General features: G+C 43.8%; 2 protein-coding genes across 2 annotated transcripts in view; both read right to left on the bottom strand.

Moving 5' to 3' along the window:
- The window catches only part of LOC139561544 (equistatin-like), an 8,942-nt gene extending 4,037 nt beyond the window's left edge, over positions 1 to 4,905 (bottom strand). The window contains exons 1-6 of the mRNA XM_071378752.1: positions 4,798 to 4,905; positions 3,578 to 3,611; positions 1,299 to 1,430; positions 1,089 to 1,178; positions 432 to 566; positions 220 to 313 (exon numbers count right to left, since the gene is read on the bottom strand). Coding sequence (XP_071234853.1) covers positions 220 to 313; positions 432 to 566; positions 1,089 to 1,178; positions 1,299 to 1,430; positions 3,578 to 3,611; positions 4,798 to 4,851 — 539 coding nt within the window. The 5' untranslated portion in view covers positions 4,852 to 4,905. The remainder of the gene's footprint in view (positions 1 to 219; positions 314 to 431; positions 567 to 1,088; positions 1,179 to 1,298; positions 1,431 to 3,577; positions 3,612 to 4,797) is intronic.
- Positions 1 to 15,844, bottom strand: part of LOC139561546 (ladderlectin-like) — an 85,009-nt gene that overhangs the window by 49,108 nt on the left and 20,057 nt on the right. The gene's annotated exons all lie outside the window — the stretch shown is intronic.

The raw sequence follows: 15,844 nt of genomic DNA, 5'->3' as shown, positions 1-15,844 counted from the left end.
TCGTGATACAGAAAGAAGAGAGATCGTAATACAGGAAGAAGAGAGATCGTGATACAGGAAGAAGAGAGATCGTGATACAGGAAGAAGAGAGATCATAATTCTGAAATCAGTGGAGCATCTTGTAAAGAAAGTATAAAGAGATCCAAGGTAGGAAGCAAGAGTAGTGATGTGTTGGAGTTTAAAGTGGTGATGGTGTTGGATGAGACCACAGGGCCTCACATTAACCAGGTGGCACAGTTGATTCTAGCAGTGCCTGGTCGAGTGTCAGTACCCGGGACCTTCTGTCCAGAACTGTTCACACACCAACAGTAACCTACCAGAAATGGACATGTTACATATACAATAATTACACAATTATAAATGTTACTGTAACACATTGAATTGTCATGTTCAACAGAATTGGAGCCATTATAGTGTGTGTGAGTGTTAACCTGTAGAGGCCCAGCATTGCTCAGGGGTGTATTGTCCATCGTTGTCACACGTGGGGACGTACACTCCAAATCCAACTTTTTTCATCGCAGTATCTCTAGCAATCTCACAGGGGGTCTTGGTTCGTATCATACCATCTAAACACACAGATAAGAGTCTTTGTAACAATGACATTACATAGTATAACATACATTGCTGGACAAACATCCTGGAAGCTCTGGCTGCATCTGGAATCTTGGGTTGCGTCCCCTATGGGCCCCTGTTCCCCAATGGGCCCTGGTCAGAAGTAGGACGAAATGCATGTAAACAAGTATGAGCTGGTGAACCAACTGCTGTGCCGGAACGAGAACAATGTGGCTGTCAGTTCTGATCGCATGTAGCGGGAGGATGAGGTTAACGACCTGAATGGTCGGTAGTGGAAAACACAGAAGAGAGATCATGGTACTGAACGACAGGACGAAGAGAGATCATGATACAGAAAGACTGGAAGTAGAGAGATCATGATATAGAAAGACTGGAAGAAGAGAGATCATGATTCTGAAATCAGTGAGTATCTTGTAGCGGAAGTATAAAGAGATCCAAGGTAGGAAGCAAGAGTAGTGATGTGTTGGAGTTTAAAGTGGTGATGGTGTTGGATGAGACCACAGGGCCTCACTTACTCTGGGTGGTACAGTTGATTCTAGCAGTGCCTGGTAGAGTCTCAGTACCCAGGATCTTCTGTCCAGAACTGTTCACACACCAACAGTAACCTACCAGAATTGGACATGTTAATAACCTGTTATTAAATATGTAATATTTACACATTTTACTGTAACATATTGAATTGTCACGTTCAACTCAATTGGAGCATTTATGGTGTGTGTGGTAACCTGTAGAGCCTGAACATTGCTCAGGAATGTATTCTCCATCGTCATCACACGTGGGGATGAAGGCTCCAAATATGCCATATTTCACAGCATCTCTTGCACGCTCACAGGGGGTCTTGGGTCGTTTAATACCACCTGGTACAGGTAACATACACTGTAATGTTGACATAACATAACATAGCAATGCTGGACATACATTCTGGAAAAACTAAAAACCTGTTAAATATACAATATTTACACACACCCCACATGCAACAGCAGATCCTCACACAAGTATTTTTACTTAAGTTCTTTACACCACTGGATAAAGGCCAACATCGGGATCTCTCGTTGGGTTAATGAGGCAACTAGTCACACCTGTGACAGGTCCTTTAAAAGGAGAGGTGGAAGAGGTAGACCATAACTCACTGACAACAGAGAGGCACCCAGTGAATCCCTTGGAAGAGATTGCCTGGGCTGCATCTGGAATCGTAGGTTGCGTCCCCTATGGGCCCTGGTCAGAAGTAGTTTGTACGGAATAGGGTTCCATTTCAGACCTAGGTACTTCCTGGATGAATATTGAAGTCCTGCTACTTGACTGGAAATTCTATCAGTGTTATTTCCTGATAGTTGGTAGACAATCCAATCATACATCCAGTTGAATGATCAAACCATTCTTATCAGAATACCTCAGTCCAGCATCTAGACCACAATATACATCTCTGGAAACAGAGTGGCAGGTAGCCTGCTGTTTGAGAGTTGGGCCAGTAGTTCAAATCAGTGAGCTGACAAGTTGATATATCCGTCCATGTGCCTTTGATCAAGGCACAACAATAATTTCTCCTGTGTCACAGTTGATAATGCCTCTCAGTTGAAGTCGGAAGTTGGATGGAGTCAATTTTCAACCACTCCACAAATTTCTTGTTAACAAACTATAGTTTTTGGCCTCAAGCCTGTTAGGACATCTACTTTGTGCATGATACTTAATTTTTCCAACAATTGTTTACAGACAGATTACTTCACTTACAATTCACTGTATCATAATTCCAGTGGGTCCGAAGTTGACTTTGCCTTTAAACAGCTTGGACAATTCCAGAATGATGTCATGGCTTTAGAAGATTCTGATAGGCTAATTGACATCATTTGAGTCAGTTGGAGGTGTACCTGTAGATGTATTTCAAGTCTGGTTCATCATTGGGAGCAATTTCCAAATGCCTGAAGGTACCACATTCATCTGTGCAAACAATAGTACGCAAGTAAAACACCAATAGACCACGAAGCCATCATACCACTCAGGAAGGAGACGCGTTCTGTCTCCTAGAGATGAATGTACTTTGGTGCGAAAAGTGTAAATCAATCCCAGAACAACAGCAAAGGACCTTGTGAAGATGCTGGAGGAAACAGGTGCAAAAGTATCTATATCCACAGTAAAATGAGTCCTATATCGACTTAACCTGGAAGGCCACTGAGCAAGGCAGAAGCCACTGCTCCAAAACCGCCATAAAAAAGCCAGACTACGGTTTGTAACTGCACATATGGACAAAGATCGTACTTTTTGGAGAAATGTCCTCTGGTCTGATGAAATAAAAATTGAACTGTTTGGCCATAATGACCATCGTTATGTTTGGAGGAAAAAGTGAGATGCTTGCAAGCCGAAGAACACCATCCCAACTGTGTTGCATGGGGGTGGCAGCATCATGTTGTGGGGGTGCTTTGCTGCTGGAGGGACAGGTGCACTTCACAAAATAGATGGTATCATGAGGAAAGAAAATTATGTGGATATATTTAAGCAACATTTCAAGATATCAGTCAGGAAGTTAAAGCTTGGTCGCAAATGGGTTTTCCAAATGGACAACGACCCCAAGCATACTTCCAAAGTTGTTTCAAAATTGCTTAAGGACAATAAAGTCAAGTTATTGGAGTGGCCATCACAAAACCCTGACCTCAATCCTAAAGAAAAATTGTGGGCAGAACTGAAAAAGCATGTGCGAGCAAGGAGGCCTACAAACCTGACTCAGTTACATCAGCTCTGTCAGGAGGAATTGGCCAAAATTCACCCAACTTATTGTGGGAAGCTTGTGGAAGGCTACCCGAAATGTTTGACCCAGGTTAAACAATTTAAAGGCAATGCTACCAAGTACTAATTGAGTGTATGCAAAAATAGAGAGCTAGAATGATTTTGTGTAACTGAGCTTGCTTTACAAAAACGAAAAGTGGTAACATCCAAATAATGGCTGAGATGTTTTTCAACTTTCTTTTTAGTTAACAACATCTTTGTTGAAAATAAAAAATTATGTATTTACCATTCTTATGTCTCCCAACCCCTCCTGTCTCAGCCTAGATATAGAGAGAGTGGAACAGGAAAAGAGAGAGGAAGTGGGGGAGAGAGAAAGAGAGACGGGGGTGGGGAGAGAGAGAGAGAGGGGGGGGGTGTGGGGGAGAGAGAGAGAGGGGGGGAGAGTGAGCGAGAGAGGGGGGGTGTGGGGGAGAGAGAGAGAGGGGGGGAGAGTGAGAGAGAGAGAAAGTGAAAGAGAGGGGGGTGGGTGGGTGGGAGAGAGAGAGGAGGGGGTGAGAGAGAGGGGGGGGTGGGAGGGAGGGAGAGAGGGGTTGGGGGGGAGAGCGAGAGAGAGAGAAAGTGAAAGAGAGGGGGGTGGGTGGGAGAGAGAGAGGTGGGGGGGAGAAAGAGGGGGTGAGAGAGAGAGGGGGGGGTGGGAGGGAGGGAGAGAGGGGTTGGGGGGGAGAGAGAGTGGGGGGTGGGATGGAGGGAGAGAGGGGTTGGGGGAGAGGGGGGTGGGGGAGAGAGAGAGAGAGAGAGGGGGGAGGAAGAGAGAGAGACGGGGGGGTGGGAGAGAGAGAGGGGGGAGGAAGAGAGAGAGAGAGAGGGGGAGGAAGAGAGAGGGGGGTGGGGGAGAGAGAGAGAGAAGGGGGGGGGTTGGAGGGAGGGAGAGAGAGAGAGGGGGGGGTTGGGAGGGAGAGAGAGAGAGAGGGGGGTGAGGGAGAGAGAGGGGGGGTGGGAGAGATGAGGGGGTGGGAGAGAGAAGGGGGGGTAGCCAGAGAGGTGAGAGACAGCGAGAGAGAGAGAGAGGGGAACAGAAAGAGAGAGAGGGGGGAGAAAAAGGGGGGAGTGGGAGAGAGAGAGATTTCATTTACATCAACAAGAAGAATGATACTGAATTCAAATTTTTTCAAACCTGAAAACTGAAAACATCCTTCTAGTCCTTGTCTACATAACCCAGAAACCTGCTTTTATGCTCAAAATGTCACATTGAATTTCATTTTGTATAAAAATTATCCACACATCAAACAAGATGTCCGCTTGATCCTATAGAATAAAGCAGTCTTTAAAACACTTGTTCACAACTTGGCAGCTAACATATAAACAAGGACTACATACAGCATGTCATCTGGAAAAAAATCTATATAAATCCAATCAATTATTATTATTATTATTAAATAAAATATGATTAAACCTATTCAATGAAAATAATGATTTAATAAATAATGAATAAATATGTTATCGTACCCAAGTGGAGGCGAGGACAGCCAGGCAGAAGCACAGGATATTTAGTAGCTTCATCTCTCTCCTCTCTGTGTGGTGGTCCGTCTAGAATACTGTTCCCCCGGGCCTCAGGACCGCTATATATGACAATACCTGATGACAAACCCTTGGTTAGGTCCAAATGGCACCCTATTCCCTATATGGTGCACTACTTATACCTGGGGCCCATAGGGAGACCCATAGGACTCTGGTCTAAAGTAGTGCACTATATAAGGAATAGGGTGTCATTTGGGATACACATACGTTTTCACTGTTTGTCTAGTGAGCGGTCAATCCGAGAAACCTCCTGGGGTTTCGTAACAGATTGATTGACTCACAGGTTGGGTTGCTTCTCATTCCAGATAGGCTGCGTCCCCTGTGCCCTTGACAGATCTGGGGCTGGCCGGTCATATCAAACATCTCAGTAAGTGTGCTAAGCTAGGATCAGTCCCCTCCAAAATCAGTACTCTGAGACGCTTGAAACATACCACCCCTGATCAGACTGGGTAGCTGTGAGGGGTAGAGGCATGATATATACGACCCCTGATCAGACTGTGTAGCTGTGAGGAGTAGAGGCATGATACATACGACCCCTGATCAGACTGGGTAGCTGTGAGGAGTAGAGGCATGATACATACGACCCCTGATCAGACTGGGTAGCTGTGAGGGGTAGAGGCATGAAACATACCACCCCTGATCAGACTGGGTAGCTGTGAGGGGTAGAGGCATGATACATACGACCCCTGATCAGACTGGGTAGCTGTGAGGGGTAGAGGCATGATACATACGACCCCTGATCAGACTGGGTAGCTGTGAGGAGTAGAGGCATGATACATACGACCCCTGATCAGACTGGGTAGCTGTGAGGAGTAGAGGCATGATACATACGACCCCTGATCAGACTGGGTAGCTGTGAGGAGTAGAGGCATGATACATACGACCCCTGATCAGACTGGGTAGCTGTGAGGAGTAGAGGCATGATACATACGACCCCTGATCAGACTGGGTAGCTGTGAGGAGTAGAGGCATGATACATACGACCCCTGATCAGACTGAGCAGATGTGAGGAGTAGAGGGGAGAGAACGAGAGAAGAACATAGGAGGCATGTTTCTGGAATGAAACCACAGTCTTGAAGTAACAGTCTTGTTGATTTTAGTGTCTGTGTGGTTGTTTTTCACTATCTCTTCTCTGACCTGGAGGTGAGCTGACTCAACAGTTGATGTCTGTATTGATTTCTCAAACAGGTTGTCCCTTTGCAGCCTTTGTATTCTGGATAGGTTTGTACTCATGCCAACTCCACTGCTCATTGTCAAGCCAAACATGACTTTGAGTGACAAGGAGTTGGCATGACAACACAAACAGCCTGACACTCAGGCTAGTCTTACTGAGAGGAGATTATGTTTTAGCACGGTGTGTTGTTTCAGTCATCGTAACACCCCACACAGTACCTGTAAACCCACACAGGACAGCAAATAGGGACAAATTACGATATGTGTTTTCGCAACCCCAACCCCAGTTCCCGAAAGTTCTGTGTGCCTCCCCTTTCCTAAACAACCGCTGAATTGCAGGGTGCCAAATTCAAAAGTGAAAGTGAACCCGTATAGGGTATGGGTAGATCAGAAAGGTTAACAGAATATATTTTGGGTTCTCATGGGGTACAACAGTTGAACTAACCTCATGAGGCATTTATAAACTATATTCTTCAGGAATCAATGTGTACATGTCATTCATATATAAAACCAAAAACAGATGTAACAACTGCAGATTTCCCCTTTAGCCGTGAGCCCAATAGGTAGGCTAATTCCCTCTTGGGCTAAGGGTGACACTGATTTAGTCTCAGGGCAACCTATCACGAGACCATGAGCCTTACTAAGCAGAAACCTGCCCACATCCTGGTTCACTCTTTCCATCTGCCCACCTGCCCATTACTCTCGGGGTGGAAACCTGAGGTGAGGCTGATCGAGACCCCAGACGTTACATGAACGCCCTCCGGACTCTCGAAGGGAACTGGGGACCTCGATCAGACACTATATCCTCAGGCACGTGTGTTGAACATGTGTTGTCTGTAATTGTAGATGTGGATGTAGATGACAGGCGTTGGAACGAAGACTCTGAAAAGACTTTGACAGTTTTCTTTACTGTACTACAGGACCTGATTCACATCCCATATGAATAAATACATGAAATCTAGAGATTAAACCGTTTTTTTCCTTTATTGTTGGTTTTATATGCTGAACAATGTATCTGAAACAGTCCATTTCTGGGAAATGGAGGAAGGAGTAGGACTGTTATGGTGACTGTATTACCACCACACCGGCAGTTACAGGACATGAAGGCAGTCAAATTCCACGTGACCATGTAGTAGTTAGGCTTCTCCAAGCTCTGATGCTGCTGATGGTCATTAGTAGTCTACCACACTTGTTAACTGCCTGCTACTCAGCACTCTATTGTCGCTCGAATCACTCTGACATCAATGCAAATCTAAATCACTTCATGATCTCATGTTGCGCAACATTTCTATAACCTATGCAATTGCGTGAGAACAGCCTGATGGCTTCTATTAAAAAGAGGAGGAACCCATCGGCTTTCGAATACTTATGTAAATAAGCTATTTCTGTTTTTATTTTCAATAAATTTGCAAACATTTCTAAAAACCTGTTTTCCCTTTGTCTATAAGGGGTATTGTGTGTAGATTGATAAGTAATAATGATGACGAGACAAGTCCAGGGTTGATGAGTGAAGGGCGTTTGCCAGCAGCAGTTTCGGCAGCAGCTAGAAGGTCGGGGATTCCCAACGCCTGAGCTGAACAAGGCAGTTAACCCACTGTTCCTAAGCCATCATTGAAAATAAGAATTTGTTCTTAACTGACTTGCCTAGTTAAATAAAGGTAAATATAAAATTCATTGGATTAGTCAGGGTGTATTGTGGGTAGTGTAGTCCATGCTGTGTTACATTGTAGTCATTGGATTAGTTGGGGTGTGTTGAGTAGTGTAGTCCATGCTGTGTTTCATTGGATTAGTCAGGGTGTATTGTGGGTAGTGTAGTCCATGCTGTGTTACATTGTAGTCATTGGATTAGTCCGGGTGTATTGTGGGTGGTGTAGTCCATGCTGTGTTACATTGTAGTCATTGGATTAGTTGGGGTGTGTTGAGTAGTGTAGTCCATGCTGTGTTTCATTGGATTAGTCAGGGTGTATTGTGGGTAGTGTAGTCCGTGCTGTGTTACATTGTAGTCATTGGATTAGTCAGGGTGTATTGTGGGTAGTGTAGTCCATGCTGTGTTACATTGTAGTCATTGGATTAGTTGGGGTGTGTTGAGTAGTGTAGTCCATGCTGTGTTTCATTGGATTCGTCAGGGTGTATTGTGGGTAGTGTAGTCCATGCTGTGTTACATTGTAGTCATTGGATTAGTCAGGGTGTATTGTGGGTAGTGTAGTCCATGCTGTGTTACATTGTAGTCATTGGATTAGTTGGGGTGTGTTGAGTAGTGTAGTCCATGCTGTGTTTCATTGGATTCGTCAGGGTGTATTGTGGGTAGTGTAGTCCGTGCTGTGTTACATTGTAGTCATTGGATTAGTCAGGGTGTGTTGTGGGTAGTGTAGTCCATGCTGTGTTACATTGTAGTCATTGGATTAGTCAGGGTGTGTTGTGGGTAGTGTAGTCCGTGCTGTGTTACATTGTAGTCATTGGATTAGTCAGGGTGTGTTGTGGGTAGTGTAGTCCATGCTGTGTTACATTGTAGTCATTGGATTAGTCAGGGTGTGTTGTGGGTAGTGTAGTCCATGCTGTGTTACATTGTAGTCATTGGATTAGTCAGGGTGTGTTGTGGGTAGTGTAGTCCATGCTGTGTTACATTGTAGTCATTGGATTAGTCAGTGTGTGTACACAACAAGACACATTTTCAGGCCTGGGCAACTCCAGTCCTCAGGGGGGCCTGATTGGTGTCACACTTTTTCCCAGCTAACACGCCTGACTCCAATAATCAACTAATCATGATCTTCAGTTAAAAATGCATTTAGTTTAAATCAGCTGTGTTTGCTAGATGGTGTGGATGGGGGGAAAAGTGTGACACCAATCAGACCCATGAGGACTGGAATTTCCCAGGACTGCGAGATCTCTCTCATTCTCTCATTCTGGGAATATATCAACAATGGACTAATGAAACAAATATCAAAAGAGAGTTTTTGGGTGGAATTTTCCTTTAGGCAACAGTTTTACCGACCAAACTATTAGTAGAGTTGAAAATGCCATGGAAACACATTGAACTTTAGATTTTGAATATGGTACATGAAAACTTAAGTGAAAAAAAAGTACATTTTGTGTGCACTCCATCATCACTGATTTTATCCACAACAAGTCAGTTTGGTAGAAACACCACTGGAGGGATATTGTGCATATTTTTTTTATGCAGATGTTAGAATTTTGGCCTGAAAATCTGTTGAGTCACTTTCACATTGAGTCAGTCTCCTATTGTAATGTAAACTGTTGAATCTGCAGGATTACTGACTATCTTACGTACACAGTATTTACTGGAGTTGACTGTCCCTGTCTTTCTCCTAAGAGGTCTATGGGAGTTCTACTGTCCTCATAACCCTGTCTTTCTCCTAAGATGTCTATGGGAGTTCTACTGTCCTCATTATAACCCGGTCTTTCTCCTATGGGAGTTCTACTGTCCTCATTATAACCCTGTCTTTCTCCTAAGAGGTCTATGGGAGTTCTACTGTCCTCATTATAACCCTGTCTTTCTCCTAAGAGGTCTATGGGAGTTCTTCTGTCCTCATTCTAACCCTGTATTTCTCCTAAGAGGGCTATGGGAATTATACTGTCCTCATTCCCTCATCATCTTAAATAAGCATGCCCCTTTCAAAAAATGTAGAACTAAGAACAGATATAGCCCTTAGTTCACTCCAGACCTGACCGCCCTCGACCAGCACAAAAACATCCTGTGGCGGACTGCACTAGCATCGAATCGTCCCCGCGATATGCAACTTTTCAGTGAAGTCAGGAACCAATATACGCAGTCAGTCAGGAAAGCAAAGACTAGCTTTTTCAAACAGAAATTTGCATCCTGTAGCTCTAACTCCAAAAAGTTTTGGGGTCATGGAGAATAAGAGCACCTCCTTCCAGCTGCCCACTGCTCTGAGGCTAGGTAACACCGATAAATCCACGATAATCGAGAATTTCAATAAGCATTTCTCTATGGCTGGCCATGCTTTCCTCCTGGCTACCCCAACCCCGGCTAACAGCTCCGCACCCCCCACAGCTACTTGCCCGAGCCTCCCCAGCTTCTCCTTCACCCAAATACAGATAGCTGATGTTCTGAAAGAACTGCAAAATCTGGACCCAGCAATCTGGACCCTCTCTTTCTGTAGCAACCCCTATTACCACTCTGTTCAACCTCTCTTTCGTATCGTCCGAGATCCCTAAAGATTGGAAAGCTGCCGCGGTCATCCCCCTCTTCAAAGGGGGTGACACTCTAGACCCAAACTGTTATAGACCGATATCCATCCTGCCCTGCCTTTCTAAAGTCTTTCGAAAGCCAAGTCAATAAACAAATCACTGACAATTTCGAATCCCACCGTACCTTCTCCGCTGTGCAATCTGGTTCCCGAGCTGGTCACGGGTGCACCTCAGCCACGCTCAAGGTCCTAAACGATATCATAACCGCCATCGATAAAAGACAGTACTGTGCAGCAGTCTTCATTGACCTGGCCAAGGCTTTCGACTCTGTCAATCACCATATTCTTATCGGTAGACTCAATATGACTGCCTCGCCTGGTTCACCAACTACTTCTCAGGCAGAGTTCAGTGTGTCAAATCGGAGGGCCTGTTTTCCGGACCTCTGGCAGTCGCTATGGGGGTACCACAGGGTTCAATTCTCGGGCCGACTCTTTTCTCTGTATATATCAACGATGTCGCTCTTGCTGCGGGTGATTGTCTGATCCACCTCTACGCAGACGACACCATTCTGTATACTTCTTGCCTTTCTTTGGACACTTTGTTAAATTAATCTCCAGACCAGCTTCAATGCCATATAACTCTCCTTCCGTGGCCTCCAACTACTCTTAAACGCAAGTAAAACCAAATGCATAATTTTCAACCGTTCGCTGCCCACACCCACCCGCCCGACTAGCATCACTACTCTGACGGTTCTAACTTAGAATATGTGGACAACTACAAATACCTAGGTGTCTGGCTAGACTGTAAACTCTCCTTCCAGACTCATATTAAACATCTCCAATCCAAAATTAAATCTAGAATCGGCTTCCTATTTCGCAACAAAGCCTCCTTCACTCAAGCCACCAAACATACCCTCGTAAAACGGACTATTCTACCGATCCTCGACTTCGGCGATGTCATTTACAAAATAGCCTCCAATACTCTACTCAGCAAACTGGATGCAGTCTATCACAGTGCCACCCGTTTTGTCACCAAAGCCCCTTATACCCCCCACCACTGCGACCTGTATGCTCTAGTCGGCTGGCCCTCGCTACATATTCGTCACCAGACACATTGGCTCCAGGTCATCTATAAGTCTATGCTAGGTAAAGCTTCACCTTATCTCAGCTCACTGGTCACGATAACAACACCCATCCGTAGCACGCGCTCCAGCAGGTATATTTCACTGGCCATCCCCAAAGCCAACTACTCCTTTGGCTGCCTTTCCTTCCAGTTCTCTGCTGCCAGTGACTGGAACGAATTGCAAAAATCGCTGAAGCTGGAGACTTATATTTCCCTTACTAACTTTAAACATCAGCTAACCGATCGCTGCAGCTGTACATAGCCCATCTGTAAATAGCCCACCCAATCTTCCTACCTCATCTCCATAATGTTTGTATTTACTTTTCTGCTCTTTTGCACACCAGTATCACTACTTACACTGTAACGGAATTCGTCCTCCTCATCTGACGAGGAGTAAGAAAGGTCAGACCAATGCGCAGCGTCGTATTTAATAATACTGACCACGACAACAATACAAAAATAACAAAGTGCATAGATAAGAAAACCGAAACAGTCCCGTAACGTAAAACACAAAAACACTAAACAGGAAATAACTACCCACGAAACCCAGGTGGAAAAAGGCTACCTAATTATGATTCTCAATCAGAAACAACTAACGACACCCGCCTCTGATTGAGAATCATACCAGGCCAAACGAAAACCAACATAGACAAACGAACATAGATAACCCACCCAACTCACGCCCTGACCATACTAAAACAAAGAAATAACAAAAGAACTAGGGTCAGAACGTGACATACACACCATCATTTGCTAAACTGTAACTACTAAGCTACTATGTTTTTACTTTTTACTACTAAGCCTGTTTTTTTGCCTTACTTCCTCAATCCAATTGCACACACTGTATATAGACTTTTCATTTTTTCTATTGTGTTGTTGACTGTACGCTTGTTTATTCCATGTGTAACTCTGTGTTGTTGTTTGTGTCGCACTGCTTTGCTTTATCTTGGCCAGGTCACAGTTGTAAATGAGAACTTGTTCTCAACTAGCCTACCTGGTTAAATAAAGGTGTCATTTTTTTTACTTCCATGCTTCACCGCAGTGATGGTGCCAGGTTTCCTCCAGATGTGACTCTTGGCATTCAATCTTTGTGTCATCAGACCAGAGAATCTTGTTTCTCATTTTCTGAGAGTCCTTTAGGTGCCTTTTGGCAAACTTTATGCGCGGTGTCAAGTGCCTTTTACAGAGGAGTGGTTTCGGTCTGGTCATCTACCATAAAGGCCTGATTGGTGAATTGCTGCAGAGATGGTTCCCTTCCTTATGATAACCTGAGAGCGTGACTTGATTTTAAGCTTTACTTGAACAATGCTGATTATAAAGAGGCAACTATTTATGTATTGCTCAGTTGACTAGAGGTAAACTATAGCCTCCTTATAACACAATTTTCTAATATATTTACACTGTAAGATTATAATGAGAACTACAGTACTTATATGCACTTAAATGCTTCAGCGTTATGAAAATGTTGTCCTTATTATGTAAACAGCTGCCCGACCTATAGCCAACATCAGCCACCGCTACAGTAGCTATAAATGCCAAAGGCCAAATCACCTTTAACTTCTCTTGGGTAGGGGGCAGCATTCGGAATTTTGGATGAAAAGCATGCCCAAATTAAACTGCCAGCTACTCATCCCCAGAAGATAAGATATGCATATCATTAGTAGATTTGTATAGAAAACACTCTGAAGTTTCTAAAACTGTTTGAATCATGTCTGTGAGTATAACATAACTTATTTAACAGGCGAAACCCAGAGGACAAACCATTCAGAACTTTTTTGGAGGTCACTCTCTTTTCAATGAGTGTTCATTGGGAAACCAGATTTCTAAGGGACCTTCTTGCAGTTCCTACCGCTTCCACTGGATGTCAACAGTCTTTAGAAATTGGTTGAGGTTATTCCTTTGTGTAATGAAGAAGTATGGCAATCTTGAAGGAGGGTCACTCGAAGTGTCCTGTTTGTTAGAAGCGCGTGACCAGAAAGCTAGCTACAGTTGGTTTTAATCCTGTATTGAACACAGATCATCCCGCCTTCAATTTTATCGATTATTTACGTAAAAAAATACCTAAAGTTGTATTACAAAAGTAGTTTGACATTTTTTGGCAAAGTTTACAGGTAACCTTTGAGATATTTTGTAGTCACGTTTTACAATTTGGAACCGGTGTTTTTCTGGATCAAACACGCCAGATAAATGGACATTTTGGATATATATCGACGGAATTAATCGAACAAAAGGACCATTTGTGATGTTTATGGGACATATTGGAGTGCCAACAACAGAAGCTCGTCAAAGGTAAGGCATGAATTATATATTTATTTCTGTGTTTTGTGTCGCGCCTGCAGGGTTGAAATATGCTTCTCTCTCTTTGTTTACAATGGTGCTATCCTCAGATAATAGCATTGTTTGCTTTCGCCGAAAAGCCTATTTGAATTCTGACATGTTGGCTGGATTTACAACCAGTGTTGCTTTCATTTGGTATCTTTCATGTGTGATTTAAGTTAGATTTTTATAGTAATTTTTATAGTAATTCATTTGAATTTGGCGCTCTGCATTTTCTCTGGCTATTTGCCAAGTGAGACAGTAGCGTCCCGCCTAAACTCAGATTTTTGGATATAAATATGAACTTTACCGAACAAAACATACATGTATTGTGTAACATGAAGTCCTATGAGTGTCATCTGATGAAGATCATCAAAGGTTAGTGATTAACTTTATCTCTATTTCTGCTTTTTGTCACTCCTCTCTTTGTCTGGAAAAATGGTTGAGTTTTCTGTGGCTATCTACTGACCTAAAATAATCATTTCGTGTGCTTTCTCCGTAAATCCTTTTTGAAATCAGACATGTTTGCTGGATTCACAACACGTGTAGCTTTAAAATGGTGTAAAATACTTGTATGTTTGAGGAATTTCAATTATGGGATTTCTGTTGTTTTGAATTTGGCGCCCTGCAGTTTCACTGGCTGTTGACGAGGTGGGACGCTACCGTCCCACATACCCTAGTGAGGTAACATCAAACCAAATAATTCCTCTCCCCTTCCTGTCACATGTCTTCTTCTCCTCCTTTCCTCTACTCTCCGCCTCTCCTCTTCTCCTCCTCTCGTCTCCTCTCCACCTCCTCTTCTCCTCCTCTCGTCTCCTCTCCTCCTCTCCTCTTCTCCGCCTCTCCTCCTCTCCTCCTCCTCCTCTCGTTTCCTCTTCTCCTTCTCTCCTCCTCCTCTCGTTTCCTCCTCCTCTCCTCTTCTCCTCCCCTCTTCTCCTCCTCTCCTCTTCTCTCCTTCTCTCCTCCTCTCCTCCTTGTCTCCTCTCCTCCTCTTCTCCTCCCCTTCCTCGTCTCCTCCTCCTCTTCGCCTTCTCTCCTCCTCTCCTCTTCCTCTTCTCCTCCTCTCTTATTTGGCTTTCCAACGATTGAAATTCAGCAAGGAAACGACTAGACTAGGCTACGTGACGTGACTACTTAGGAACCTCTTCACTAGCTGACCACCACTACAAAGACCTGTGTCAAGATCAGTTACTTACCCCACTGGCCCTCAACATAACCTCTATGACAAAATAAGAGAGCAGGTCTGGAATCAGTGTGGCAGGATAGGATGATTACACAGAAGTATGATTGTGGTTTTACATGATAGTCTTTCTTGGAGAAATAACGATTTAATTTGATTTTAATTTGATTTAATGATGATCATTTTTATTAGAATGTTTACAAACAGTGAAATAATTAATAAAATGAATAAATCATGTCAAGAGATCTGGGCAAATAGGTGCCGGAACAAACAAATCTGAGAAGATCCTGTTCCGGTCTCTCACAGCAGACACACAACGTCTTACAGGGGAAATCAGCAGTTAAAACAATAACAAAGTGTTTCTCTGCCACTGTTTGGGTACAAAACGGAGGGTTGGGGTTAGCTAGGGGAGAGGGTTAGGGTTAGCTAGGAGAGAGGGTTAGCTAGGGGAGAGGGTTAGGGTTAGCTAGGGGAGAAGATTAGGGTCAGCTAGGGGAGAGGGTTAGGGTTAGCTAGGGGAGAAGATTAGGGTCAGCTAGGGAGAGGGTACAAAACGGAGGGTTGGGGCTGGAGAAATGTAACCACCCTGAGCTACGGATGAAAGACTGACCATCCGTGATATCAACATTATAGTTTTATCCATGTTTTGAGGCTATATTGTGTTTGTTTACATTTTCCTTGTTAACAGAGTATATTTTGGGGTCTGATGGGGTAAGACAGTTGAACTAAGCTCATGAGGCATTTATAACTTCTATTATTCAGGAATCAATGTGTACATGTCATTCATATATAAAACCAAAAACAGATGTAACAACTGCAGATTTCCCCTTTAACCGTTATTACATTGTCTAACTGGGCTATTTGCATTGTGTCCCACCACCCGCCAACCCCTCTTTTTACGCTTCTGCTACTCTCTGTTCATCATATGCACAGTCACTTTAACCATACCTACATGTACATACTACCTCAATAAGCCTGACTAACCGGTGTCTGTATATAGCCTTGCTATTCTCT

The sequence above is a fragment of the Salvelinus alpinus genome, chromosome 31 (genome assembly GCF_045679555.1).
Source record: "Salvelinus alpinus chromosome 31, SLU_Salpinus.1, whole genome shotgun sequence".
Taxonomy (NCBI): Eukaryota; Metazoa; Chordata; class Actinopteri; order Salmoniformes; family Salmonidae; genus Salvelinus; species Salvelinus alpinus.
Note: the sequence above shows the minus strand (reverse complement) of the source record. Positions and strands in the feature narration are given on the sequence as shown.